Source organism: Phasianus colchicus, chromosome Z, assembly GCF_987193195.1.
Source record: "Phasianus colchicus chromosome Z, bPhaCol1.hap1.1, whole genome shotgun sequence".
NCBI classification, from domain to species: Eukaryota; Metazoa; Chordata; class Aves; order Galliformes; family Phasianidae; genus Phasianus; species Phasianus colchicus.
The window spans coordinates 3,644,798-3,669,810 of record NC_143476.1 but is presented as its reverse complement, the minus strand read 5'-3'; the positions used below and the strand labels follow the sequence as shown (position 1 = coordinate 3,669,810).

Here is a 25,013-nt window from a genome sequence, read left to right as displayed (position 1 = left end):
AAATCACCCAAGCAATCACAACTGCAGATGAGAATGGTGAAAGCTCACTGCTGATGTACCGAAATCTTCATGTGCTATATCAAACCTGCAAGGAATGCAATGGACAAATGACAAGCTCACGTCTCTCTTCTGACAAGGTTTTGGCTGCAGTGACAGCCTTCTTTCTGAGTCAAATCTTACCATCCTCCCAGCAACAAGCTCTACCTGCTGAATGGCATATTGCTGGGAGCATCCTTCCACAATCCAGTAATGGTCGGAACAGAACTGTGAGCTTGATTTCTTGGAAAATCAGGCTGTGTCTGAATGTATTCCAGCACAGAGCAGGAGAAGAGACGGTACTGAGCAGCATGGCAGCAGGTAAACAAGGCATCGTGTGCACTTTAGAAAGTAAAGCTTTCCTGTGACGGAGAAGGGAGCAAGATGGGGGAAGATGGAGAGAATCAAAGACTGCGGCCCTTGGTGGGAAGGGAAAAGCTAACTTCAGTGTGGGACACAAGCAATAAGGACAGGATTTGGAGAGTTTTCTGCTTTCTATTGAGGTGTTCAGCACCTCACCACTCTTAGAATTTTTCTCCTAGTATCGGATCTGACTGTGTGGGTTCCAAATGCCCCAGGCAGAGGAAGAACTCAGTTTGGATTCCTCTCACATGTAGTAGAAGAGGGCAAAGGAAAGGCAATCTGCAGACACCATCTCCTCCAGCAATTTGTAAACCTAGCAGATCTGCCCCATGCTTTATTTATGAGTGAGTGCAATAGAACATTTGGCCTTGTGTCAGCTGGAGGAGCTGACTGCTGCACTCAATGGAAGATTTCAGTTTTTCCTTTCAGCCACAGAGATAAGCAATCATGTTTTAATTTCAGTCTGAGTCAGGACACACTGCATAGCAGAGTACTTGTATTTGTACTGTATTAATTGTGACTTTCAGAGTTACAGTTAAACAGCTTGGGCCCTGATGACTTCAGCTGTTGAAAATAATGCAGCCTAGTCACCTCCTGGGACGGTGACAGCAGTGGAAATGTGAAATTGCTGCCTTCCCTTTTCGTTTTCATGGTTTAGACTCTAAGGTTAGTGTTGCTAGCTAGGTTTGTCATGTTTCTAATGTGATTAGAAATGTAGCAGCAGAGCTCCAGATAGACACCAAAAGAAGTGAAGCTTCTATCTTCATGTGGGCTGGACTCTTAACTGTACGCTTTTTAATAAAGGAGATTATTTTGTATGCCAGCATTTTCTACAATAGAGATTAGTGTGTGTAATACTTTCCACGTATCATCTTTCCTCCTTTCTCACATGAGTTGCTCCCCTAAACAGGAAAGTTTGATAAGGGCAAACTAAGAGTTACCTGAAAGCTGCAATAACTGATAAGAACACATCAGCAGAACCAAAGCGTGATTTCTCTTCTGGAGGTTTTATTTGAAATGCAAGTATTCTGCTGTTCAGATAGAAATTCCTTAATGAATCTCTGCTGTCAAATCATATTAGTACAAAAACTGAGATGGTAATGTCTCAGATTTTTTTTCCTTTAAAAAGCCAAACGGCTGAGCTCAATACAAATACCTGTAAGTGACAGAGATTTAATATTTAAGCCAGCAGTTAGTGAAGAAATGCTTAAGCAATTCAAATTCCATTATTTTAAAGTTATTCTCTCTACTCCTAACTAGCCTATTGAAATTGGTACAATAAGATTTGCAATACTTTCAAGAGGCTTATTTTCTTTATCCTCCCATGTATTTATCACTTTATTATCATTTCAATAAAATACTGATATATTTTGAAGCCTTCATGGAGTGATGACATCAGTGGGCATTGGGCAACTGCTGTCATCTCCCTGTACTTGTGGAAGGCTTTTGACATGTTCCCACATTGCGTCCTTATCTCTGAGTTGGAGAGAGATGGATTTGAAGGCTGAATCATTCTGTGGGTAAATAATTGGTCTGATGGTCACAGCCAGAGGTTGTTATCACTGGTTCTGAGTCCGGGTGGAGGCCAGTCGTGAGTGGTGTCCCCTAAGGGTCCATCCTGGGACTGGTGCTCTTCAGCATTTTCATCAATGTCATAGGCAGTGGAAACAACACACGGAGGGTGGTGAGGCACTGGAACAGGTTGCCCAAGGAGGCTGTGGATGCCCCATCCCTGCAGGCATGCAAGGCCAGGCTGGATGTGGCTCTGGGCAGCCTGGGCTGCTGGTTGTGACTGCACACAGCAGGGGGGTTAAAACTACGTGATCATGGTGTCCTTTTCAACCCAGGCCATTGCAAGATTCTATGATTCCATGACACAAGTGTACCCTCAGCAAATTTGCTGATGATACCCAGTGAGGTGGTACAGCTGGCAGAGTAGAAGGGAGGGATGCGATCCAGAGGGACCTCCCGGCATGGAGTCCCCAGTCACTGAGACAGTGCCGGGCAGCGGTGCCCAGCAGCTGCTCCCTGGCAGGGGCTCTCCCTCAGCTGAGGTCATTCCCTGCTTGGAATTCCGCATGGAACCGGAACCCCAGAGCCGAGTGCATCACAGAACATGCTGCGTTTGGGGGCCTGCAGGGCTGCCCTGCGTGCTGCCTGGTCCCCAGCCATTCCCTGTGAGGTGACACTGCGCTGTGATGTCACAGTGGTACCTCGTGCGCCCTCGTGGCAGCGGTGGGAGCGGTGGCTCAGTCCGCTTGTGGGACCCGCAGGAAGCGGAACCAGAGAGAGCGTTGCGTCTACCTGGAGATTTCCTGCTGTCATGGAGCGGCTGAGAGCCCTTCGAGGTGAGTCCCTCCACCTCTCCGCACGCCGTGACGCCGCCCGAGCGCACGTGTGCCTCCAGAGTCAGTTCAGGCCGCGCCGGCAGCACCGTCCTCGCTCTGCTGAGCGCAGCTGCCCGCCGTGGTTTCCCCGGCACCCCAGCAAGGGGAAAGCTCCCTCCCCCGTCCCCGCCAACCGTGGGGCTGGAGGAGCGTTCCTCCCAGAGCCGGCCGGATGCTCGGCCCTGGCTCCGAGCGACACCGGCGGCAGCTGCTCCGCTCTTTGCTTCCAGGTCTCTTTGCCTGTGTGGGCTGCGTGCCCAGACGTACGCGTCGCAGGGAGAGAAGCAGGGTGCCGAGCCCTGTCCCTGTCTCCGCTGTGACTGTGCTGCAACAGCGCCTGCAAGACCGGGAGGTGAGCTGGGGACGTCCGGCCGTGAATCCTTGCCGTGGCGCAGTGCCGTGGTCCTGTGGGTGCCGGGCCGCGGCACCACACCGGCACGGTGATGGGTGGCAGTGGGCGGCTCCCCGAGAGCAAGGGCAAAGCAAAGCATGACTGGTCCCTGTCCCCAGGGTGATCGAGCACAGGTGTACCGCGAGCTGGAGGGCGCCCTGTGGGAAGACGACAGCCGCCCGCCGTGCGGAGTGGTGAACCGGCTGCTGGCAGAGGTGTCCCGGGACCTGACGGCAGCCCAGGTGAGGGGTTACAGCCAAAGGCAAAGGGAGCCGCTGCCCGTGCTGGTGTTGTGCTGGTGGACGGCGGTGGCTCAGCCCTTCCCGGGGTCTCAGGCAGTCTCCTGGACGGTGTGTCACCAGTGACTCCTTTTCAGGGTGTCAGGGACAACGTGAGGATGGCTGCCAGCAACGTCCTGGTGGCTCTGGCCCGGATGCATTTCAGCTTGGTGATGGCTGAGCTCCAGGGCCATCTGAAGGCCATCGGGGAGATACCCAAGGATTTTGTGCTCATCACCCTCAGCAAACTGTTCGGCATCTACGGTAGAGTGCTCTCAGCCACCCTACACCTTTGACAACTGGGGAAAGGGGTCTTTCCTCTCTGGGGGATGCAGGGCTTCGCCCCCTCCTCTGTTGCTGCCAGGGCTCTGACTGTGGACCTCTCCTTCCTCTCTGCAGCTCCACAGTGCATCCCCTTCACGTGGCTGATGCTGGCTGGCCTGCGCAGTGTGGTGGGCCAGGTGAGGAGCAGCCAGACCCTGCGCCTCGCTTGTGCTGGTGAGTGCTGGCTCCAGAGCAGGGGGCCTCGGGACAGCCCTTGCACCTCGCCCTGCTGCAGGCTCTCACAGGCTGCCTTTTCTCTCACTCTGTTTTAAAAATATATATATATATATTATTCATTATTTTTGTTTGTTTGTTTGTTTTCAGTTTTGAAACAGTGGCTGGATGGAGTGAAGTCTAACTTGTCCTCTGGATCCCAATGCCCCTGGCCTGCCATGGAGAAAGAGCAGATCTATGAGAACCTTCAGGAGCTGCTCTTCTCTGTGCTGAGGAACTGGCAGGACTGCCAGGAGGAGGAGGTGAGCCTTGCTGCGCCCCCAGCCCAGGGTGGCAGCAGGGCACCCATGTGGCAGCTCTGTCTGTGCCCAGTGGGCTGGCAGCTGAGCAGTGATGGGAGGGAGTGGGCTGGCTCTGCAAAGGGCCCCGAAGTGGCTCTGTGGCAGGGAGCAGCTGCATGTCACAGCATGTGGCAGGAAGGGCTGGGGATGAGGGTCTGGGGAAAACCTGCCTGCCCTCCAGAGCGAGCCCATCTCCTGCTGGGCGTGGGGGTGTGGGGAAGGGGAAGGGAAAGAGAAAGCCTTCTCTGTAGGAAGGGCAGACCTTCGGTCTTTGATGCCGGGCCTCTGCCATCCCTCTCCAGGACAAACAGGCCGTCCTCGGGGCCGTGGCTGCCATGCTGGATGTTCTCCTGCAAGAGGAGCTGCACCAAGAGCACGTCTGGGAGCAGCTCCTCTGGCTTGTGCACCCGTGTCAGGAGATCCAAGACACCTGCAGGGTGGCCAAGGTGAGACGTTGTGCAGGGCTCAGGGTGGACGTGGGGCCAGTGCAAGTGCCACGAGGGGTTGGGGGTGCAGGGAGGAGGTGGGGAGCCCTTGGAGAAAGGAGGAATGGGTGCCTGAGAGCCTGAGGAGCTCTGTGCTAGCAACTGGGGGGACCACATCCAGTTGCATCTGATGGGGGAGAAGAGGGCTGCTGGGTGGGAAATGCCTGCAAATGATGCCCAAACACAGCTTGTTTGAGAGCAGAGAGACTCTGTGCTGCTGGGAGGTGGGGGATAAACAAGAATGCCTGTGCAGGAGCTTCTCCCTGCGGAGAAACAGTTGGAAAACAATTTCTCCACTCCCAAGTTGCTAGATGTGGCTTCATCCCTTTCCTCCTCTCCTGGTCTCTTGCAGAGTCTCACTGTCTTCCTGGAGGCCTTAGAGGGCATTGAGTCTGTCATCCAGAAGGACAGGTTTCTGGACATCACGAGTGCCATGTTCTACCAGGTAAGGGGAGCCTATCCTTGTGCCCACAGCAGTTTCCCTTTTGGCTAAGTCTCAGGAGGACTGCAAAGGTCTGAGCCCCTGACTAATGCAGCTGAGCCTTGGCTCCTGCATGCTCATGGCTATTCCAGAGCCGTGCCTGTCCCCCCGGGGATGCTGTGAGGCAGGCTGGCTTTTATCTGCCTTTGCTCTTCCTGAGAGTGCCCAGGGAGACAAGAGCAGCAGCACAGTGTCTTGATTTTCTCATATGGACTTTGTTCCCACAGCTCTATGACAACACCAAGCAGCACAGCGAGGCTGATCGAGCGGAGCTGACCCACTGCATCATGCTGCAGGGTAAGGAGAGGAGCTTTGGCAATGCTTGGCGGTGCCCTGGCCAAAACCCCTCTCACAAACCTCAGGAATGGGCATGAGTTTCTTGCTAACATAGCGTGGGATTTCCTCCCTGCAGCCCGGATCTGCCCAGAAGAAATGGTTCTGTTTCTGCAGTCACAGCTGGGCGAGGACTGGGAGGCTGGACGCGTGGCAGCACTGGGTCTGCTCGGTGCTCTGGCTCGCTCTGATGGTCAGTAGCACAGGGTGGGACTTCCAGGGATCCCCTCTGCCATCGGGGTTGTGGCTCCGCTCATGCTTCTGTGCATCTCTTGCAGAGCCCGTGATGATGGAGAAGCTGCCCCAGGTGGTTGAGGCTGTGCAGTGTCTGTGCAGCGACCTCAGGATCCGGGTGAGCTGCTTTGGGAACAGAAAGCTCTTTTGGGGTGGTGATGCTGCAGCCAACACGGGCAGGGCTGGGGTGACTAGAGAGGTGCTGGGGCATTGACCACACGGTCGCGATGGCTCCTGTGGGAGAGCAGGCAGAGTGGAGCGGGCAGGTCCCTGTGCTGTGCTTGGAAAGTGCACAGCCTGGTGCTACGGCCTGGCCCTCACCTCAGGAGCCAAGGCTTCTCCTCTGCTCCTGTTGTCTCTGCTCGTGCCCAAAGGCTGCCCCGATGAGCAGGTGGCTTCCCTTTGCCTTCTGACCTGAAAAATCACACCCTCAATTGACCCCTGGCAGGTGAGGACGGCAGTTCTGCATTTCATCAAGGACCTGCTCAGTTCAAACACCCGGAGCTGCTCAGCCTGGGATGTGGTGGGGCACATCTTCACTGAGTTCAGCCGCACCGCTGGAAGAAGGGTAAGGACAGTGGGCAGCATCTTCTCTGGGAAGACCTGTGCTGCTCAGAGGGTGGCACAGAAGCACCGCTGGGGCCGCACCTGAGCCTCCTGAGAGGCTCCTGAGAACTGAGGTAACCGGGTTTCAACACCGTTGTTGTGCAGGCAGCTGGAGACCTTTCTGCCCGGGAAGCCCAGGAAGAAGGAGCTCTGCAGGAGCTGTGCATGGACATCCTGGGGTCTCTGGACGTCTCTGCGACAGGGATGTCCAAAGTAAGTCACATCTGCCCTGCTGCTGCTCCTCGCCTTCGCACCACCTGTTCCTCATCCCACCACCCCAGGTCTCTCCTCCAGCGTGCTCTGAAGCACGCAAGGCTCAGGGAAATTCGCAGAGTCCTCTTCGTCTCTGAGCGGAGGCAGGAATGCTGACACGCTCAACTGCCTCGTTCCCGACAGCTCCTGTGGCCACGGCTGCTGCTGTTCGTGGTGCCAGCCCAGCACACCGGCATGCTGATCCCGGTCTCGCGCTGTGTCCGAGCCCTGGCCGAGAGAGAGGATCTGACAGGACGGCGAGTAGAGGAGCTGGATCCCCATTTCCTCAGCTCCATGTTTCAAGGTAGGAGCAGAAGCTCCGCCAGTGAGCTCTGCTGACCTGTGCTACCACCCAGAAGGGACAGCGGAGCTGCGCGTGGCTGGGCACGGAGCGTCTTGGAGTCTGACTCAGCACTTTTTTCTCCTCACAGGCCCACGACTGACTCCCCAGACACTGCTGGCGCGCCTGCTGGTGAGTAGATGCTCCAGAGCCCAGTGCCACCAGCCCCCGGGAGGAAGCAGCACGGCCACGGGCAGAGCTGTTGGCTGCTCCTTGCCCGCCAGGGCAGAGCCACGCTGCTTCCATCCTGGGGGGAAGCCGCTGCTCTTGCTGCAGAAGTGACCCTGCTTCTCCTTGCTCTCGCTCAGGTGGTGGCAGGGAGCCCTGTTGCAGGCAGCGAACTCCAGGCCGCTGCCTTACAGCTGATGCAAAACCTCCACAGCAGGTTCCACAGAGCTGTGGGGGCCATGTGGGCCGCTGAGATCCCCCTGCTGCTGCAGTGTCTCCAAGGTAAAGTGCTGGTGGGGAGGGAGAGGCGGAGGCAGGGAAGGGCGGGAGTGAAAATGCAGCTCTCTCTGCAGGGTGGCAGAGGGGAAGCATTGCCTGCAGCCCAGTGCTTGCTCTGCTGCTGTTCCCATTCCAGGGAGACAGCGCTGAGGCCCGGGGATCTTTCCCCCCAGGGATCTGCCCCTTCCAGGACACGGATGGGCCCTTCACGTCCCCTCAGTTAGTTCTGTGTTCCTGCGGGGACAGTGTTTGTGGGGAGGGACAGGTCATGGCGGAGGGGGTGCGGGTCCCAGCTTGGCAGTGTCAAGTGCCCAGGCCAAGCCAGGTTTGCAGCAGCTCTTCTTCTGTGCCTTGATCCCAAGTAAGGGTCTTTTTCTTCCTGTTGCTGTGCAGGGAAAGATGAGAGCTTCCTGGACGCTGCAGGGTGGGAGCGCCGTCTGCTGAAGGTACAGCACTGCTGGGTGCAGAGAAGTGCTTGCCTGCCCCAAGTAGCCCCGCTCCCATATGAGCCACCATGGGACAGGAACAGCCTCTCCAGTGCTGCTGAGGAGCCTTTGAGGCGCTGCCTCTTCCGCTCTGTCCCAAGCCCAAGGGGGGTCTTAGGAGAAGGGGGGCAGGCAGCTTTAATGGGGGGAATGCTGGGGGAGCTGGGAGAGAAACCGTTCTTCCAGACACCTCTCCCCAGAGGGCTGCAGCAATTGGGAGTGAGGGAAGAGGCAAAGGGCGAGGGAACATCGTCTTCTCCTGTTCTCCAACAGTTCCTCGGGGCGTCAATGGACACCATACGGGATGAGGCCTGGATCGAGGCCCTGAGCTGTGAGCTGAGCCGGTGGCTGAGCAGCTCTGCCAGCAGCTCTGCAGAAAAGGTGAGTTCCCCCCGGCTCCACGCAGCGGTGCAGCTGCAGGTGTCCAACTGGGGCTGGGGCTGCGGCTGGTGCTCTGCCCACGCGGGATGCTGGTGCTGCTTCCCCAGTCTGTGCCCCCAGAGGGCCTTTCCCTGCAAGCTGCCCAGGGATGGATAAAGCTCAGCCCTGCAGCTGCTCTCAGCGACTCCCAGGGAGCGTGGGTCCTTCCACCTGGCCCTCCCCCAACAGGTTAAGCTGCTGCCACATCTCAGCTTCTTCCTTCCCTTCCCCTGCAGTCTTTCCTGTACAAGGCTCTGGGCACAGTGCTGGGAGCCTGTAAGGGAGTCCTCCACGTCCAGGAGAAGCTGCTGCAGCACCTGGAGGAAGCAAACGCGGAGGACCCATGTGAGGCCCAGGTGAGCCCTGCTCTCCTGCAGCTCCTGCGAGCATCCCCGCTCCGTCCCTGGGGCAGAGGGCTTCTCCTGGCCCTGCTCCACGCCTTTCCATCTCCTCCCTGCTGCCCTTTTCCTCAGGAGAGGATCTGTAGATTCAGGCCTGTGCCAACTGCCCCTTGTTCCTTTGTGCAGGGAATGGTCTCTCTTCTGAGCCACGCGGCTGAGAGTAACTTCCAAGCAGTCCTGGCCACGCTCACCACGTTTGCGTCCAGGCTGTGCAAAGGCCGCAACGCGAGGATTTCCAGGCGCAAGAAGGTAAAGCGTTACGGGTTTCCATCTTGGCATTCTTCTGCCTTATTTTCTGCCCTGGAGCCCAGGTGCATCGCGGGGCACTGGGGGCCGTTGAGCGAGTGTCTGAAGGCATTTCTTCCCACACAGATGGAGCTGGACAGCACGAGAGCTCAGGCCACACGCAGCGCTCTCGTGCTCGCCCACGGCAGCTTGGCACTGCGTGCCTCCAAGGAACAGCTGCTCGCCCACCTGGAGGGAGACATCGTGGGCAACATCCTGATGCTCTACAGCTGCAGCTGCCGGGTGAGAGCTCAAAGCGTGCCAGGGTGTCTGAGCGCCCAGCTGCAGCCCCTCCACATGGGGGGATGCTGAGAGGGGCCTTCCCTTTCCAAAGGTCCCCCGGGGAATGGTTTGTGCCCAGATGAAGACCCAAGCCCTTCCCTTAGCGTTGTCCCCAAGTGTCCCCCTTGCAGCCCTTGTCCCGTCCCGCAGTTCAAAGAATGTTCTTCTCTCTTGGGTCTCAGGACCTGCAGAACAACCTCGCACTGGTGCAGAGCATCACCGACTTCAGCTCTGCCTTCCAAGCAGTCGTGGGTGATTCTGCATCCTTTAACCCCTCCTTGAAGGGAAAGCTTCTGGAGATCCTGATGGTGAGTGCCTAGAGGCAGGGCTGCCTGCAGAGTTCTGGGCTGCGCCACGCGGCCCACTTCCCTGGGGGCACACAGGTCTCCATCAGCCACACGTCTCCAGCTGGTGGGGACTTTGGGTGCTGGAGGCAGCAGCTGGGCAGCGGGCTAGGTGCACCAGCTGTCGAGCTGCTGCATCCTGCAGTGCTTCCATGGGAAACATGGGAGTTGGGGCTGGTGTGTGGCAGTTATGCCTGTCTCGGGGCTGGGTAGAACAGCTCTCGTGTGCCCCCTGCCCACCTTGACAGTGTCTCTCTGGGACTTGCAGGACCTGATGAAGAAATATTATTCGGGCATCCCTGTCTCCCCAGTGCCCCTCAAGGTGGTCCTGGCCCTGGAGCAGTTGAGGTATGGTCTGAGGTTGCAAGGCAGGATGGTGGTCCCCATTTTGGGTAGCTCCTGAAGGCCTGGAGGGGGTAGGGGGTGAGGAGCCGCATCTACAGGAGTGAAGACTGGGCTGTTGTGCCCAGCAGAGCTGAGGTTCTGGGCAGGAAGAAAGGCCCTGGTGCTCCTGTCCCCTGGCAGGGAAGAGAAGGGAGAGTTGGGGTCTCCTTCCCTTCAGAGAGGGAGCTGGTTCACTGCTGCCGGGGAGGAGGTGGGCGCTGCTGAACTGAAGACAGTGCTCAGCAGCAGGAGCTGGGGGTACTGGCTTGGTAGCTGTCGATTAGGAGAAAGTCAGATGTTGCCTGAACCGGTCTGGAGAGCACTGCTAAAGGCCCTTTCTGATTTCTCTTCCTTTCTTCCTCCTGTCAGCAAGCTGAAGCCCTGTTTTGAAAGCAAGGACATGCGGGAGATGTTGGTCCTGTGCTGCAAGAACATCGTGACGCACCCTTCAGCAGAGATGATGCTGAAGATCAGGAAGTCACAGCACGCAGCGCAGTACCTGCAGGTAACCTGCCGTAACTTTCCCGGCCACCTCTCGGTCAAACCCGACCTCAGCACACACAGCCTATGCTCTGGCAGCAGCCGTGATGCTAAACCTCACTGCCCTCTTCTGCTTTCAGCTTCAGCAAATGTCCCTGAAAGCTCTGGGCCAGCTCATGGCGGTTCTGCTCCAGACAGAGCCCAGCGGCGGCTTCTTTCAGAACATAGTGCATGTGAGTATGTGTGGGGCAAGGGAGAAAGCATGGTGCCTGTGGGCAGTGGGGGCAGATCTGGGGACTGAGAGGGTGATCAGAGGGGAGCAATCTCCTGCTGACGTGCCAGCTCACTGCGAGCTCAGAAATGGGCAGAGCGATGGGCCCTGCAGGGGAAAGGCAGGAGCCAGCCCCTGGCAGGCCACAGCCGAGGAAAAGCTCCCGGGTTGGCAGGCAGGATGACTGCAGAGAGCGGGGGCAGCAGTGCCGGTGCTCAGTGAGGCTGGAGGCCACGTGGAACCACAGGGCAGCCTTGGGGGAAAGTGCTGGGGAAGGAGGGACAGGGAGAGGGGCGGCAGGAGGGAAAGCAAAGACTCCTCAGTGAGACAGATGCTCTACCCCAGGTCCTGCAGAAATGCATGGTAGCGGAGAACGTGTGGGAGCGCAAGAGGGCCCTGCAGACCTGCTCCCAGCTGCTGGCTGTTTGCGAAGAGCTTCGAGTGAGTAAAGAGCCCCACCGCATGCCCCCTGCTCCCTCCCCAGAGCCCCTGAGCTGGAAGGCGAGCTCCGCCCAGCTGTGCATGCTGTGCCACGGCGTGAGGAAGGCACAGGCGGAGAAGCCAGGGAGAGCCGGGGCTGCCTACAGCTTTCTTCCTGCCTCTCACCCCTGCAGAGAGCAGATGCCTGCGAGCACTTTGGCTCCCTGGTGGGATTGCTGGCGCCTCTGACGTGCGACCCCATGCCCGCATCCCGCCAGTTGGCTGTCTCCTGTCTGAGCTCCCTTCTCCGAATCCAAGGTGAGCAGAGCAGGTTGCACCAGCCCTCTGCCCTCCTCTGTAGCACTGCCAGACCCCAGGGGCTGGGCCCTGTTTACAGGAGGGAGAGGCACCGTGCACAGCTCTCTTCTCGTCCCCACCCTGTCCTCTGTCTCTCCCCTGTGGAGAGCGGTTCCATTTCCAGAAGCATGACTTCCCTTTTCTCCCTGGGCTCTTTCCAGCCAAAGCAGCCAACAGGGAGCCAAGAGACATCGGGAGCCTGTCTGAGGGACTGCATGCCTGCAGCACTGTCTCTCAGCTCCAGACCACGTCCAAAATGGCCATGGTAAGTGGACCCAGAAAGGGGTGGTGGGATCTCTGTGCGGAGGCTTCTGCACGACTCTGTGCTGCTCCCAGCCTTTCACACCGTTTCCAAAATGAGCTGTCGCCCTGAGACTGCTGTTCTCAGCAAGCAGCAGGAGGCTCTGAGCTATGGCTGGCCTTCAGGCACGCAGTGCCAGGGGCTGACTCCATGATGTGTGTGTGTGTGTGTGTGTGTGTGCACTTGCGTGCATGTGTGACTGTGGCTGCTGGGAGGTAGGCTTTGCATGTCAGCAGACACCATGGGTGCAGAAGCTGAGCGAAGGCTCAGCCGCCTTCCGTGTAAATAGCAGGGTACGGACAGCAGGAGCGTTGTGAATGGCTGGCAAGCCACTGAGCTAAGAATGCCCTCCAGCCTGCTTTGTGCTCTGAAGAGCTGCGCAGAGCAGTGATGGGATCTCTCCTGCTTCTCATCTCTCTGCAGATCGTGTGCAGAAACTTCCCCGTCGAACGCACCGTCGACTTCATGATGGCCACCAAGGAGACCATCCGGAAAGCCACAGGAGTGCGCGTGCGTGCTGCTGGGAAGTGGGTGACCACCTTTCTGCAGATGCACGGGAAGGACATCTGTTGGAACGTAAGAGACTTTCTTTCTTCCACGTGTCTTGGTTTGTTTCTGGCTGTTGCACCATGCCCTGTGCCGTCTGCCTCTGGTACTAAAGCAGCACAGCCTGAGCGCAGAGCCAGGGCTTGGACAGGGGGGCTGGTTTGAAATTTAGGCTTAGGCGTTGCAGCATGTCAAGGGAGCGGGCACTGCTCACGCGCTGAATGTCCATGGTTAGGCCCTGCAGAGTCCAGGATGCAGCAAGTCATTCCTTCTCCCCTTCTTCTTCCAGGTGCCACCCATCCTCTACATCCTGCGCAGCTGCGCGTCATCTACGCAGCAGAGCACGTTCGTGCCCTTCCTGTGCCAGGCGGTGGTCATCCTCACCCGCTGTCACACTGAGGCCGTGATGAACAACTTCTCCCGGCCGCCTGGACCCACAGACAGGTACTGGCACTCCTGCCTTTGCTGTAGTTGTAGCTTGCCTCTGCCAGAGGGATCCAGGGAGGAGGCAGCTTCTCTTTTTTCCTCTCAAAGTCTGTGTGAGGTGGAAATTACTCAGTCACAACTTGAGACTCTCCATTTTCTAGTGAGACGTGGAAGAGAATAAGAGAGTTCTGCCTTCAACGGTGGAGCCAGTAGAAGAAAAAGGAAGAAAAAGAAAAGGAAACGAAAGGAAAAAGAGAAAACAAAAGGAGAGAAGAGAAAAAAGAAAGAAAGGAAAAGAAGAAGGAGAGAAGGGGAGTAGAAGGGAGAGGAGGGAAAAGGGAAAGGAGAGGGAATGAGGAGGAATGAGAGGAAAGGGGAGGGAAGAAAAAGGGAATGAAAAAGAGAAATTTAAAATGGACAGGAGAGGAGAGGAGAGGAGAGGAGAGGAGAGGAGAGGAGAGGAGAGGAGAGGAGAGGAGAGGAGAGGAGAGGAGAGGAGAGGAGAGGAGAGGAGAGGAGAGGAGAGGAGAGGAGAGGAGAGGAGAGGAGAGGAGAGGAGAGGAGAGGAGAGGAGAGGAGAGAAAAATGGGAAGGAAAAAGGGAAGGAAAAAGGGAAGAAAAAAGAGAAGGAGGGGAAAGGAGGAGAGAAGAGAAAAGAGAAGAGGAGAGGAGAGGAGAGGAAAAAGGGAAGGAAAAAGGGAAGGAGGGGAAAGGAGGAGAGAAGAGAAAAGAGAAGAGAAGAGAAGAGAAGAGAAGAGAAGAGAAGAGAAGAGAAGAGAAGAGAAGAGAAGAGAAGAGAAGAGAAGAGAAGAGAAGAGAAGAGAAGAGAAGAGAAGAGAAGAGAAGAGAAGAGAAGAGAAGAGAAGAGAAGAGAAGAGAAGAGAAGAGAAGAGAAGAGAAGAGAAGGGAGGGGAAGAGAGGGGAAGAGAAGAGAAGAGAAGGGAGGGGAAGAGAGGGGAAGAGAAGAGAGGGGAGGGGAGGGGAGGGGAGGGGAGGGGAGGAGAGGGGAGGAAAGAAAATGAAAAGAGAGAAGGGGAGGAGAAGGGAGAGGAGGGAAAAGGGAAAGGAGAGGGGATGAGGAGGAAACAGAGAGGGAAGGAAAAAGGGAATGAAAAAGAAATTAAAAATGAGAGGAGTAGAAGAAAAAGGGAAGGGAAAATGGAAGGAGAAAGGGAAAGGAAAAGGGAAGGAAAAAGGGAAGGAGGGGAAAGGAGAAGAGAGGAGAAGAGAGGAGAAGAGAGGAGAAAGAAGAGGAGAAGAGAAGAGAAGAGAAGAGAAGAGAAGAGAAGAGAAGAGAAGAGAAGAGAAGAGAAGAGAAGAGAAGAGAAGAGAAGAGAAGAGAAGAGAAGAGAAGAGAAGAGAAGAGAAGAGAAGAGAAGAGAAGAGAAGAGAAGAGAAGAGAAGAGAAGAGAAGAGAGAAGATTGTATCATTTATTAAGAATAAATAAATGCGAGAATCCTGGCTGAGATGTGAAAAGGGTATTTTTTTAGCAGTCTTCCTATTTATAGCTGAAGGAACCTGGAAGCTCATCGAGTGCAATCCCCTGCCTTAGCAGAACTCCTAGATTAGGTCACTCAGGAACGCATCCAGGCAGGTTTTGAGTAATGTCTCCAGAGAAGGAGACCCCACAGCCTCTCTGGGCAACCTGCTCCAGTGCTCCATCACCCTTACTGAAGGGTCTGAAAGTCTGAATGGCCTTCAGAATTGAAAAACTACTTCAGTTATGAACTGTAAAAGTTTACCTCAGCAGTCTAAGTGCATGTGTCTCTCATGAAACTAGGACACGTCTACACGTCTCTTTTTCCCCCTTAAATTCCTCACATCCCTAGCATCTATGACAAAATGTGTCATAATATGTTGGCAGATAGTGCTTGGTGGCAGGCTTTAATTTTAACAGTCTTTCAGACCAGAAGCTGTGTAGCTCAGCTCTAGATTCAGACACTTACATTTAGACACTCAAATGTAGTTGCTGCAGACGCCTTAAATTTGGAGGCTCCTCAGTTGTGCAGTCAGACATGAGTACCACTGAGAGCATCTGGTCCATGTTGGAGCTGTGGGTGGTTCCTCACTGAGTGGCTGACGCTCGTTCAAAGCTCAGCAATGTCTCTTGGCAGCTCAGATGCCAAAGAGGTATTTATCTGCTAGCTCTGCTTATCTTGGCAGCAAATCTGGAAATATTCACACAATAATTTGCATTATTTTGGCAACAGCATGAAAGGTGAACCAACAGTAACAGAAGCCACTCTCAGCAGTGGCAGATGGGCTGCACAGCTAAGGGTGGAATTAGGCTGCAAGTTCACACATCTCTCACAACTACGCTGTGCTCCTAGTTAGATTCAGTGGGTTTACAGACTTCCAGAAGCAAAAGCAGCTGTCAGCCACGCTCAATTAGACAGGTTGGCAGATGTTTGGCCTCACTAGAACATCGTGAGGACACAGAACAAACTCAAAGGTAGCCCAGCAATAGCATTTCTCACACTGGAGAAGAGTAAGGAGGCTGTGGATGCCCATCCCTGGAGGTATTCGAGGCCAGGCTGGATGTGGCTCTGGGCAGCCTGGTTGAGTGCTTGGTGCCCTGCACACAGCAGGGGCGTTGAAACTGTGTGATCATTGTTCCTTTCAACCCAGGCTATCCTGTGATTCTATGATTCTCTGATACATTTTATTCACAGACAAAGGTCGCATGTCTTAAAGCATCATAAAACTATGTTTTAATTTATGCACTAAAAGAAACACTACAACAGCAACAATGAACAACTTGGTTTTGATTTTGATTTCTTTTTATTTTCATTTTTTTTCTCTCTCTCTCTCCTTTTTAACCTTAGAATATCATATAGGGAAGAACCACTGGTGTCCCCACACAATATGACATAACCCCACTGACACAGCAGTACTGGTTAATGTCTTTTTTTAAGGCTGCCAAATATGCAAACAGAAACAGGCTAGACTTCTAATGGTGCCGAATATTTCCCTTTCCAGGTAACAACTCCATTAATCACGTACCTTCATCTACCTGTCCAGCAGTTCATTGTTTTTCTGCTGAAAGAGACTTTGCAATTAAAATCGTACTGAAATGAGAGCCATAGCTTTCCAGCATGAAGACTCAGAATGCCCTCAGTGAAAAACAACCTATTTCTTTTAAAAAAGATTTCTCATTTGCACCATGGCTTATTATACATGTAGAAGTATGTTCATTTTGTGTGTGTCTCAAGTTTACCACCAACATGCAGCATAAGAAATGCACACATTTTTTATTCTAAATGAAGTTGAAACAAATTATTTTCAAAGATTTCTTAATACAATCCTGGTGAAATGTTCTGTATTTACAAATCTCTATTTTCTCACTGAAGGTGGTTCCATAGTGCTGCTCACTGGACAAGAGGAATAATTTATTGCATTATTTGGTGGCTGTTTTTCACAGCCTGATGTTAAAACAGCTGGTCTTGTCCTACTGCCTCTTCCTCCCTGAAAAGCAAACTAAACAAATCAACAAATAAATAAAAGGGAATGTACAGACAGAAACTTAATTCACACCATTAACTTATCCAGCTATCAAACTGCATTCAGACGAGGTGATTTTAAGAGTAGTTCCTCCCATGAACTACAACTCTGACTCTCAACAGAAATTATTTCTGTTTTCAACAATTTCAGTGCCTGTAAGTGCAGCCTTGCCTTACCTTATTGGAGAGTTCTAATGAAATCTTAGGAAAACTTGCCTCCCTCACTTTCAGGATCTCCAATCTTTAAGCCCGTGTCAGCATTCACTTTTTGCTACCGCCTATTCGGTGACAGAAAGCCAGCATGCATGTTTCAGTTTGTTTTCCAAGCTTGCCCTTTGACAACAGAATGATGAAAAGACACCACGTTTCTCCAGCCGGTTGCTGATTTGAACACAAGCTGAAGTGGTGTGAGCGGTTTCCCATGAAGTAACTTGGCAATTTAATTATCAAATGCATTAGTTGTGTTTTCTAGTTTCAATTAGTAGGGGAGAGAAAGCTGAAACTTCAAGTAAGCTTCCTGTGCTGTTAGGAAAGACCCTGGATAACGGTGCTTCTCATTAGTACAAGGTGTCACCGCCTGGGAGTTAAGTTTTTGTGTAGCGAAAACCACCAGCAGAAAAGTCAGTCTGCCCTTCATATTCATTTCCTTTATTGGCATATTCCAGCATTTTTTCCTGTAAATACCACAGCCAAAAGAATATTTAAGGCAGTTTCGGCATATGTGGGGAGATTCAAGTCATCGTTCCATCAATCAGCGTCTCTTATTCTGCCAGCATCTGACAGGTGACAGACTGGTCTTCTGTTTTTCTAGGGTAGACATCACTGAGCAATGATAAAGAGGAATCAATCCTATACAATTAAGAGGAAAAATGTATGAGATCTGCTCATTCTGGGAGTGAAGCAAGTCTTGTGGTCAGTAGACGAAAAGATGATTCAGAAACATGGAAGATATATTTTTGTATATCAGAAGTATAGTTAACGGGAAGATACATGAGTTAAGTGACAGGTAACCATAATTTCAGTGTTAAAATGTCCGTTTGGATCGTTGTTAATTTGTTTAATGTACTTAGCAGTGTATTAGCAGAAGATATTTTAGGGTACATATTTTAGTGTCTCTGTGGCAGATGCTTGGTTTTCATAAACCACACGTATATTTTACTTTTAAAATAAAAGCAGGGTGCCTCATCCAGAGGCTAATTATACTGCAAAGCAAAACCAGCATGTTGCTCTACACAGGTTACCAAAGCCATCCTCCTTCAGCTAGATCTGGCTGCTTAATAGCTTTCATTAGCTGGGAACAGTTTCCAAAGCACTCTGTTAAAGCCATTTCCAAACCATTCTGTCCTAGGGCAGGAAGAAAAATTAGCACGTGTCCAAACAAAAATTGCTACAACTTTTTTTGTTCCCAAAAGAGAGATGAAATGGACAAGTTTGTATTTTCTCATTCCTGACATGAGAATACAGTACAGCTAAAGAGAACAGGTAGTCAGAGCTTCACTGACCATAAACCATTCTGTAATGAATAAGTCCTTTATTTTTTTGTTCTACCAGATAGCAAACCCCAGAATAACAACTGTCCCACTGACTCTGTGTCAATGTGAGGATTAGAGGGAAGAGTGGAGAAAAGTGGCTTAATTGTATTTGTATGAATGAAGAAGATTAAATCATTTCATCAGTGTTTGTAACACAGTTTACTTGCTTTCAGGTAACATAAGCAATCTCCATTTTAAGCAGTACCTCCTGACCTGGGGAAAGAACATCCAGCAGTTCTGGAGGCTAACATACACTATATAAGTGCTCTCACAAAAAGTACTGGTGCTGTGATGAGCTCAACCTTCCCCTCTTTCACGTCACCAGTGCTGTAGAGCAAGGGGCAAGTTCTCAGAGCAAACACGGTAAGAACAATCCATGCACTGAAAGGCACACTCATACAGTGCTATACAATGCAAAATAGTTTTCTTACTAACAGTGATGGTGAAGATAAGAGCCAACTTACCTACAATCTACAGAACATTTCTACCAACACATCCATGTGAACCTCCCTTCTCTACTCTTTGCCCTCTCCTTTCAGACACAGGACACTCACCTGAGATGCAGTGTAGACAGGAATCTTTCAAATAAGCACAGGACATCTAACACCAATTAAGCCTCCCCAGCTTTTCTCTTGGCCTGTAACTTTCTCTCCACAAGGATACAGATCTTCTGTAGGATCATGGCATGTTTGCAGGCTTCTGAATGTTTCAGGTGTCCCAAGGCATCTAAAATAGTTCTAGCCATTCATGCATAAGCACCTGAATTCTACTCAGCGATCTGCAAGGAGAAAATCTCAAGAGTAACATGAGCGTACTTTGTTTGCAAGAACATCATCTGCAGGTTTCTGTTCCTTCCGTTACTGTTTCCTACTTTCACACTGCCAAGAAAAAGCACAGCAACAGAAAAAGGGCACAGGAATATACATCCTTCATTTCTAAGCCCTTGGTGAACTGAATTTCCCACACTGTCTGGAGATGCCTCGGCAAACTTCTTTCTAAATCACACCCAGCTGCACAGTGCCAAAGGGCTGCCATCCTGTAACCAAGTGCTGTCAGAACATGGAAGCATGACTTTCTACATCTACTACATGTACTTTCTTTCCATTGAGCCAGAAATGTCGTACCTTCCAAATCATGATGCTGGTAGAGACCACAGACAGTGCCAACAGCTTCCAGGAGAAGCCATGTAACAGCAACTTCAATCAAGGAGCAAAAATTACAAGAGATAGGAAGTGCAGCTGATGGTTCCCTCATACTGTAAATAATCTAGAAATGGGAACAAAACACAGCTTTTAGCAGTATTAGATGTCGCTCAAGGAAAACTGTATTGAAATGTTTTTCAGAATTTGCTCTACAAGTTTTGCTCCTTGCAAAATCTGCAGATAGGACAACTCTTGTGCTGCATTTTTTTTTCTTTCAGATGAAGCTGCTAAAGAGAGAATTAATATATGCAGGAATTGCAGTCAGAGGTACATAAAAGTGTGAATAAATGATAGCCCAGAATCCACAAAACAGCATAATATCTTTTCAATACTGAAAAAAAAAAGTAAAATATTTTTTAAACTTAAATAGACGTTTTATGTAAAATGCGTGCTCCAGTGACAACTGGAACATGCAATCTTACCTGTATCCTTCAATAAGCCAAAATGTAACAAAAGAAATGGACTATGTTTCCAGAGAACTGATTTTCTAGGTCTCATCTGCACTATGTTCATCCTAAAATACTGAATTATGAAAACATTTAGCTTTGTACTCTGAAACTCATTTGCTCAAACTATGTACTGCTATGAATGCACATAATATCCATCAAGTATCCATGAAGCAGCAGACTGTCAAGAAAGAGGTAATCACAGTGTTTTTTGCTAAACATACTCCTATGATTTCATCACAGTTTTCAAATTATGCTGGCTTTGACATTTGGAGTATTTGCTGGTTTTGAGTCATCAGCTCTCCTTCTTTCTATTTCATGCTGCTTTGTCAACTCTACTGTATCATTCTCTTTGGATTTGTTTGCCATCAGTAGGAAAATAATGTCCTTTGTTCAGCCTTCTTTAATGGTTAACTCAGGTGAGAAGCAGAACATGCTGAAAGGCCAGCTAAGTTGTTTAGAAGTATGTTCTCTAAGAACATGGAGTGCACTACACTGGTAAGAGTAACCAGGGGCTTTGATGAGCAGTACTAAAATATCCTGTAGTCTGGAATAAAGTCCTGGCCCCAACTTTCATATACCCATGTTGTGAGGGCTGGTGGATCAAGTCGGACAGTCTGAAGATTCCTGCTTAAAGGCATGACTGAAAGGTCATTTCTCAAAATGCTTCTGGGCAGTGGGAAAACTGAGCAACGTTCAGTTCGGACTGGGAATTCCACCTGGCACAGCCTGACCCTTCACACTGCACTTTGCACACTGTGCATGTGACACGGCAGAACAAACTTCCACAGCAACTTAAAATGTAGAACTAATGGGGATTTGCAGAGGTTGAGTGCTCGCTCTCAAAGATCTAGCAGAAGGAATATTTTAATGATAGGTTTCAACTGTTCAGCCCAGAGAAGGCAATAAGATCCAGCCCAGGAGACACAAAAACTGAATGAAAAACAACAACCTGAACCAAACCAAATAGAAGGTGTTGGAAAAAGCAACTGTTCGTAAGATATTTCTTAGGGGTCATCATCTACAATTATTTACATATTACATTAGAAGAAGTATTTTCCCATTCATACGTAAGGGCAGGCCATATTTCTGTCTACAGACTATTCCTGTGCCTCTTGTGTTCCCTTGAATTTCTTTCTTTCTTGAAAGTTGGCCTTTTTGTCAACACATTCACAAGTGTAAACACAACTTTGCTGTGAAGTATGGTTTTATTTTCTGTTGTTTTGAAAGATTCATCTCTAAGGTTCACGCTTGGGCAAGAAACACAGCTTGGATGCAGAAAGTAAGAAACAAACAAAAGCTGAAAACAACAACAATTTTTTTAAAAGGATGGAAGAGTTCTCTGCCACTCAGTGACACAGCATGGGAAGATGGGCCAGGGGCACCCTGTAAGACAAGAGTGCTGGGGGTCCCCATGGGCAGTTCAGGGCAGGCCCTGGCAACCTGATCCCATCCTATGTTCCCAAGCACAGGAAGGCGGTCAGGGACAGTGGTGCAGACCTTGGGTGTGGAGTCTCCTTGGGGGGGGACAGGCCCACAAGCTGGGGTGGGTTTGGGCCACAGGTGGGCTCAGCTGGGCAAAGGGCTGACCTGGCAGGGCTGTGAAGGGCCGAAGCCCAGCCTGCTGTTGTCTTGCTGGGAAAGGGACCACAGCCCCAGGATGGTGTGGGGGCCTGGGCTTGGGCAAGGGAAGGCCCAGGGGTGGGCATGGACAGGCAGAGCTGAATGAACCTGGTGGATATTTGCTGTACATTTTACAGATGTTACACAGGGAATGGGTAGATGTGCTGAAGGTGAGGTTGAGAGGTGTGGCTGACAAAGAGGCATTAGATAGTGGGGCATTACTGACCATGATGTAAATGGCATGGAAAAAGGGGCAGAGACTGAACTGAGTCCACCTAGGCTGGAGTTCGTAATAGCTCCTTTGGGGCTTTACTTTAGATTGGTGGCCAAGAGAGTGGTGATAACAAACTGGTGTTCCAGCTTTTGCTGAGCAGCGCTTGCACGGTATATAGGCCTTGTCTTTTTTTCCCTTTCTGGCCCCACTGAAAGTAGGCTGGAGAGAAGGGAAGGGGTTGGGAGGTGTCCTGGTCTCAGGTAGCACAGAGTTATTATAGCAGTTGGGGTGGTTCTGTGTTCTGAATTTGGGATGAAAATAATGTTGATAGCACAGCAGTGTTTTGATTGCTGCTGAGCAGTGCATACACCAAGTCATGGACTTTCAGCTTCCCATACTGCCCTGCCAGTGAGGATGCTGTGGCTGCAAAAGAAGCTGGGAGGGACAGCTGACTCCAGCTGAACAAAATTCCATATCATATGACGTCATGCTCAACCATAAAAGCTGGGGATACAGACACTGTCTTTGTCTTGAACCATAACCTGTTCTTACTCTTGCTCTTCCAATTTTTTCTCCCAAGTACTGCAGGTAAGGAGTGAGAAACTGAGTGGGGACTTAGCTGCCACTTGGAGTCAACCCACCATAGCCATAAATTTAAAGGCTGTAAATAGAGAAAAAATATATATATTAAAAAAAAAAAAAAAAAGAAAAAGAAAAATACAATCCTTCTTGTGATGTTTCTTGTGGTATTTAAATAATTGTCACAAATTTGAAGGGAGGAGCTGTGAGGCTCTTGTTTGCCTGTGTGATGTTAAAGATGCAGTGTACTGAAGAAATATTTCAACACTATGCCCATGTTGAAAAGAAACTGCATTGGACAACAAAAGCCAATAATACCAGATCTGAACGTTCAAAACCCATTTGAGTCAGTCACAGTGCCATCAGGTCACAAGCTACACAACTTCCTCTGGATAGACCACTGTTTGAGTAACCTTATAAAGCTGTTCTTGGTAATTAGGACAAAAAGTAACCACCCTGAAGAATGCAATCTGCTCGAACGTCCCCAGGAAAGCATGGAAGGACAGCTCTCTCATCTGCAGGGACTGCTGTGTGCTTCAGAGGTGCCGCACAGGACATGTCAGAAGGCACCAGGAGATGTCTGGGGAGAAGTGTTCTGCCTCCCACTCAGCAAAGAGGGAGCAGAAGGAGAAGTGCATGAAGCCTTTCCCTGCTGGTTCCAGCAGGAAAATCTATGGTGGGTGCTCCCCCTGCTCCCTGCCTGTAGACAGTGAGCATAGAACTTTCGAGTAGTTGCTAGTAGTAACTAGATAAGAAGTAGTGATGTAAGTGCTTACGTATGATAAGAGGGGCGTAGACGAAGGTGTACAAGGCTATATAAACTGTTGTCACGAGTTAATAAACGCCATTTTACCACCCACCACATTGGTGTGCACCGAGGTAGATGGACAGACCGAGAAGTCCCTAACGATTGCGAACACCTGTATGAAGCTGAAGCGGGCTTCCGGCTTCATATGGTGACCCCGACGTGATTTGAACACACAGGCTTCTCGCTTTCTCTAACTGAGGTTTCCCTTTTCTACTCTCAGCCAAGTATCACCACTTCCCTAGGGATGGCAACTGACAGAGGTTTTAGTAAGAGCGTCTGCATCAAATAATAAAAGTTCCAGCAGTTACAAAATAGTAGAACAAGAATTCACAGTCAGATCTGTTTCCCATCTTTACAGGGACTGCATTCAGGAAACAGCCACTGCACTGGCAAGAGCCCTTCACACCGGGTCTCACTGTGGCAGCATATCTTCCCTGACACAACTCAAAAGCAGCACAAGTGTGGCAGTGGAGCAGCATTATTCCATCCTTTCCATGGGCCAAAATATGGCATAGAAAAAAACTTTACAACAATCTGTTTTCACTTGAACCTAGTCATCCTTTCCATGGAAAAGACCAAGTGGAACAGTGAACATCTACACAGAAATATTTCTTGTGCTGAAGACCAAGATTTGGGCCACATACAACAGAAAATGCAGTGATCCTTTGGATCAGAGCAGGGAGAAAGCTTGGTAGAGTAAGTATACGGGAGGGGAGTAAGGTACTGCTAGCAAGTTAAGGAAAATGTCAGACATAGTGCCAAAGACCACAGCTATGTCCCCCCATCAGAATGTATTACTAAACTGTTTGTTCAAAAAGCGTTGCAGAAGGCAAGTATGAACTAGCAAGACATTGACTGAGGCTCTCCTAAAACAGAATATAGAAGAATAGTTTAACTGGTGGTAGGGGAATGGTTGGACCAGATGATCTTAGTGGTCTTTTCCAACCTTTTAACGATTATATGTTTCTATGATTCAGGCATAGTTCTTATCTTGCTTAACTGCTTTTATATGCACTGATGTGAATGCAATGGAAAATCAGACAGTCTGGGGGTGATCCTTACCTTTAACCTGAGAAGAGTTGCAATGCAGTTAGCATTCAGATCCCAGTGCAGTCCCCACAGCTTCCTAGAGTTCAAACAGAATGAAAGGACTTACTGCTGGCACATACTCTTTTTGTTTATTCCTATATGATACTGATTTTCTCCCTCACTGTTACACAGCTTTTTGCTTCAGTGTAAGTGAGCACAGCACTCTCTACCTTTTTGTGACCGTGCTCCCTACAATGAAATTTTGCCTCTTGCAGATTGTTTTAGCAAATCAGATTTTGTCTCTGATTTTATCACTTCAGTCCAGCAACTCCTTTTTTCTTTCACTGACTTTGATTAACATGCTTGTGCTAGACTTAATAAACCAGTACTGCAGTTTCATGTCTTGTCAGTCTGGATCACCACCTTGCCTGCATTCTCTCTGCTCCTGAAACAGGATTTGTGGCTGAGATCACTATTTAGAGTATTTATCCCCAGCTTGACTCCGTTCTCATTTCTCAGGGATCATTTTCTTCCCACTGTGTTTACAAGCTTGAAATCCAGTTGAGGACTTTTAGGTCACCAAGCAAATCTAAAATTAACTGTTTCATGAAATAGAGCTACTCTCTTGAGAAAACCTGGCTGAAACACTGCCTATGACATTAAACAAGGATTTGGTTGGAAGATTCAGAAACACAACTGCAGTATCATCTCAGCATTAATATAAATAATTGTTAGGCAAAGGAGGAAAAATACACTAACATCAAAGCCCAACCATTAAGCACGAGATGAGGTGAACTGTGTGTATGAAACCCTCTTTCATCAGCTGTCTGGAATTATCCATTTCTGAGTTGAGAATTCTTGCTTAAATTCCCCATTAATTCGCCTCATATGTTTTGCAGCCACCACTTTGAGCTGTACCACAGACCAAACTCAGCATCATTACAAGCAGCACTGCATGTGTTTTGTAAGACTCCTCACCCAGCTCTCCCTATCCGGATGCTGTCCTTGGCACCACATCTAATTCTGAATGCTTCACCCACTGAGGAAGGAAATGTGATCCTTCCAGCTGTGAAGCATGCTGCACGCTTTCCTTTGCAGTGAAATCACTGTGTTTCACATAGTTTGAGAGGCTATGATGGCTTTAGATACTCAAATGAACAAAGCCCTGAGCAACTTGGTCTGACCCCAAAGCTTGTCCTACGGTG

General features: G+C 50.5%; 1 protein-coding gene and 1 long non-coding RNA gene across 2 annotated transcripts in view; both read left to right on the top strand.

The window, feature by feature from the left end:
* Nucleotides 1-5,699: 5,699 nt before the first annotated feature.
* On the top strand, nt 5,700-6,328 carry LOC149912252 (uncharacterized). Its single transcript, XR_016461444.1, has 3 exons — nt 5,700-5,786; nt 5,872-5,945; nt 6,276-6,328. It is a non-coding gene; the product is annotated as an uncharacterized LOC149912252 (long non-coding RNA).
* A 273-nt stretch (nt 6,329-6,601) lies between these two features.
* Nucleotides 6,602-25,013, top strand: part of LOC149912251 (maestro heat-like repeat-containing protein family member 2B) — a 36,203-nt gene continuing 17,791 nt past the window's right edge. The window contains exons 1-14 of the mRNA XM_090130730.1: nt 6,602-6,646; nt 6,830-6,989; nt 7,117-7,157; nt 7,334-7,475; nt 7,866-7,918; nt 8,677-8,733; nt 8,905-9,027; nt 9,958-10,065; nt 10,694-10,786; nt 11,170-11,265; nt 11,439-11,562; nt 11,763-11,866; nt 12,326-12,412; nt 12,738-12,892. Of these exons, the coding sequence (XP_089986856.1) occupies nt 6,638-6,646; nt 6,830-6,989; nt 7,117-7,157; nt 7,334-7,475; nt 7,866-7,918; nt 8,677-8,733; nt 8,905-9,027; nt 9,958-10,065; nt 10,694-10,786; nt 11,170-11,265; nt 11,439-11,562; nt 11,763-11,866; nt 12,326-12,412; nt 12,738-12,892 (1,352 nt within the window). The 5' untranslated portion in view covers nt 6,602-6,637. The remainder of the gene's footprint in view (nt 6,647-6,829; nt 6,990-7,116; nt 7,158-7,333; nt 7,476-7,865; nt 7,919-8,676; nt 8,734-8,904; nt 9,028-9,957; nt 10,066-10,693; nt 10,787-11,169; nt 11,266-11,438; nt 11,563-11,762; nt 11,867-12,325; nt 12,413-12,737; nt 12,893-25,013) is intronic.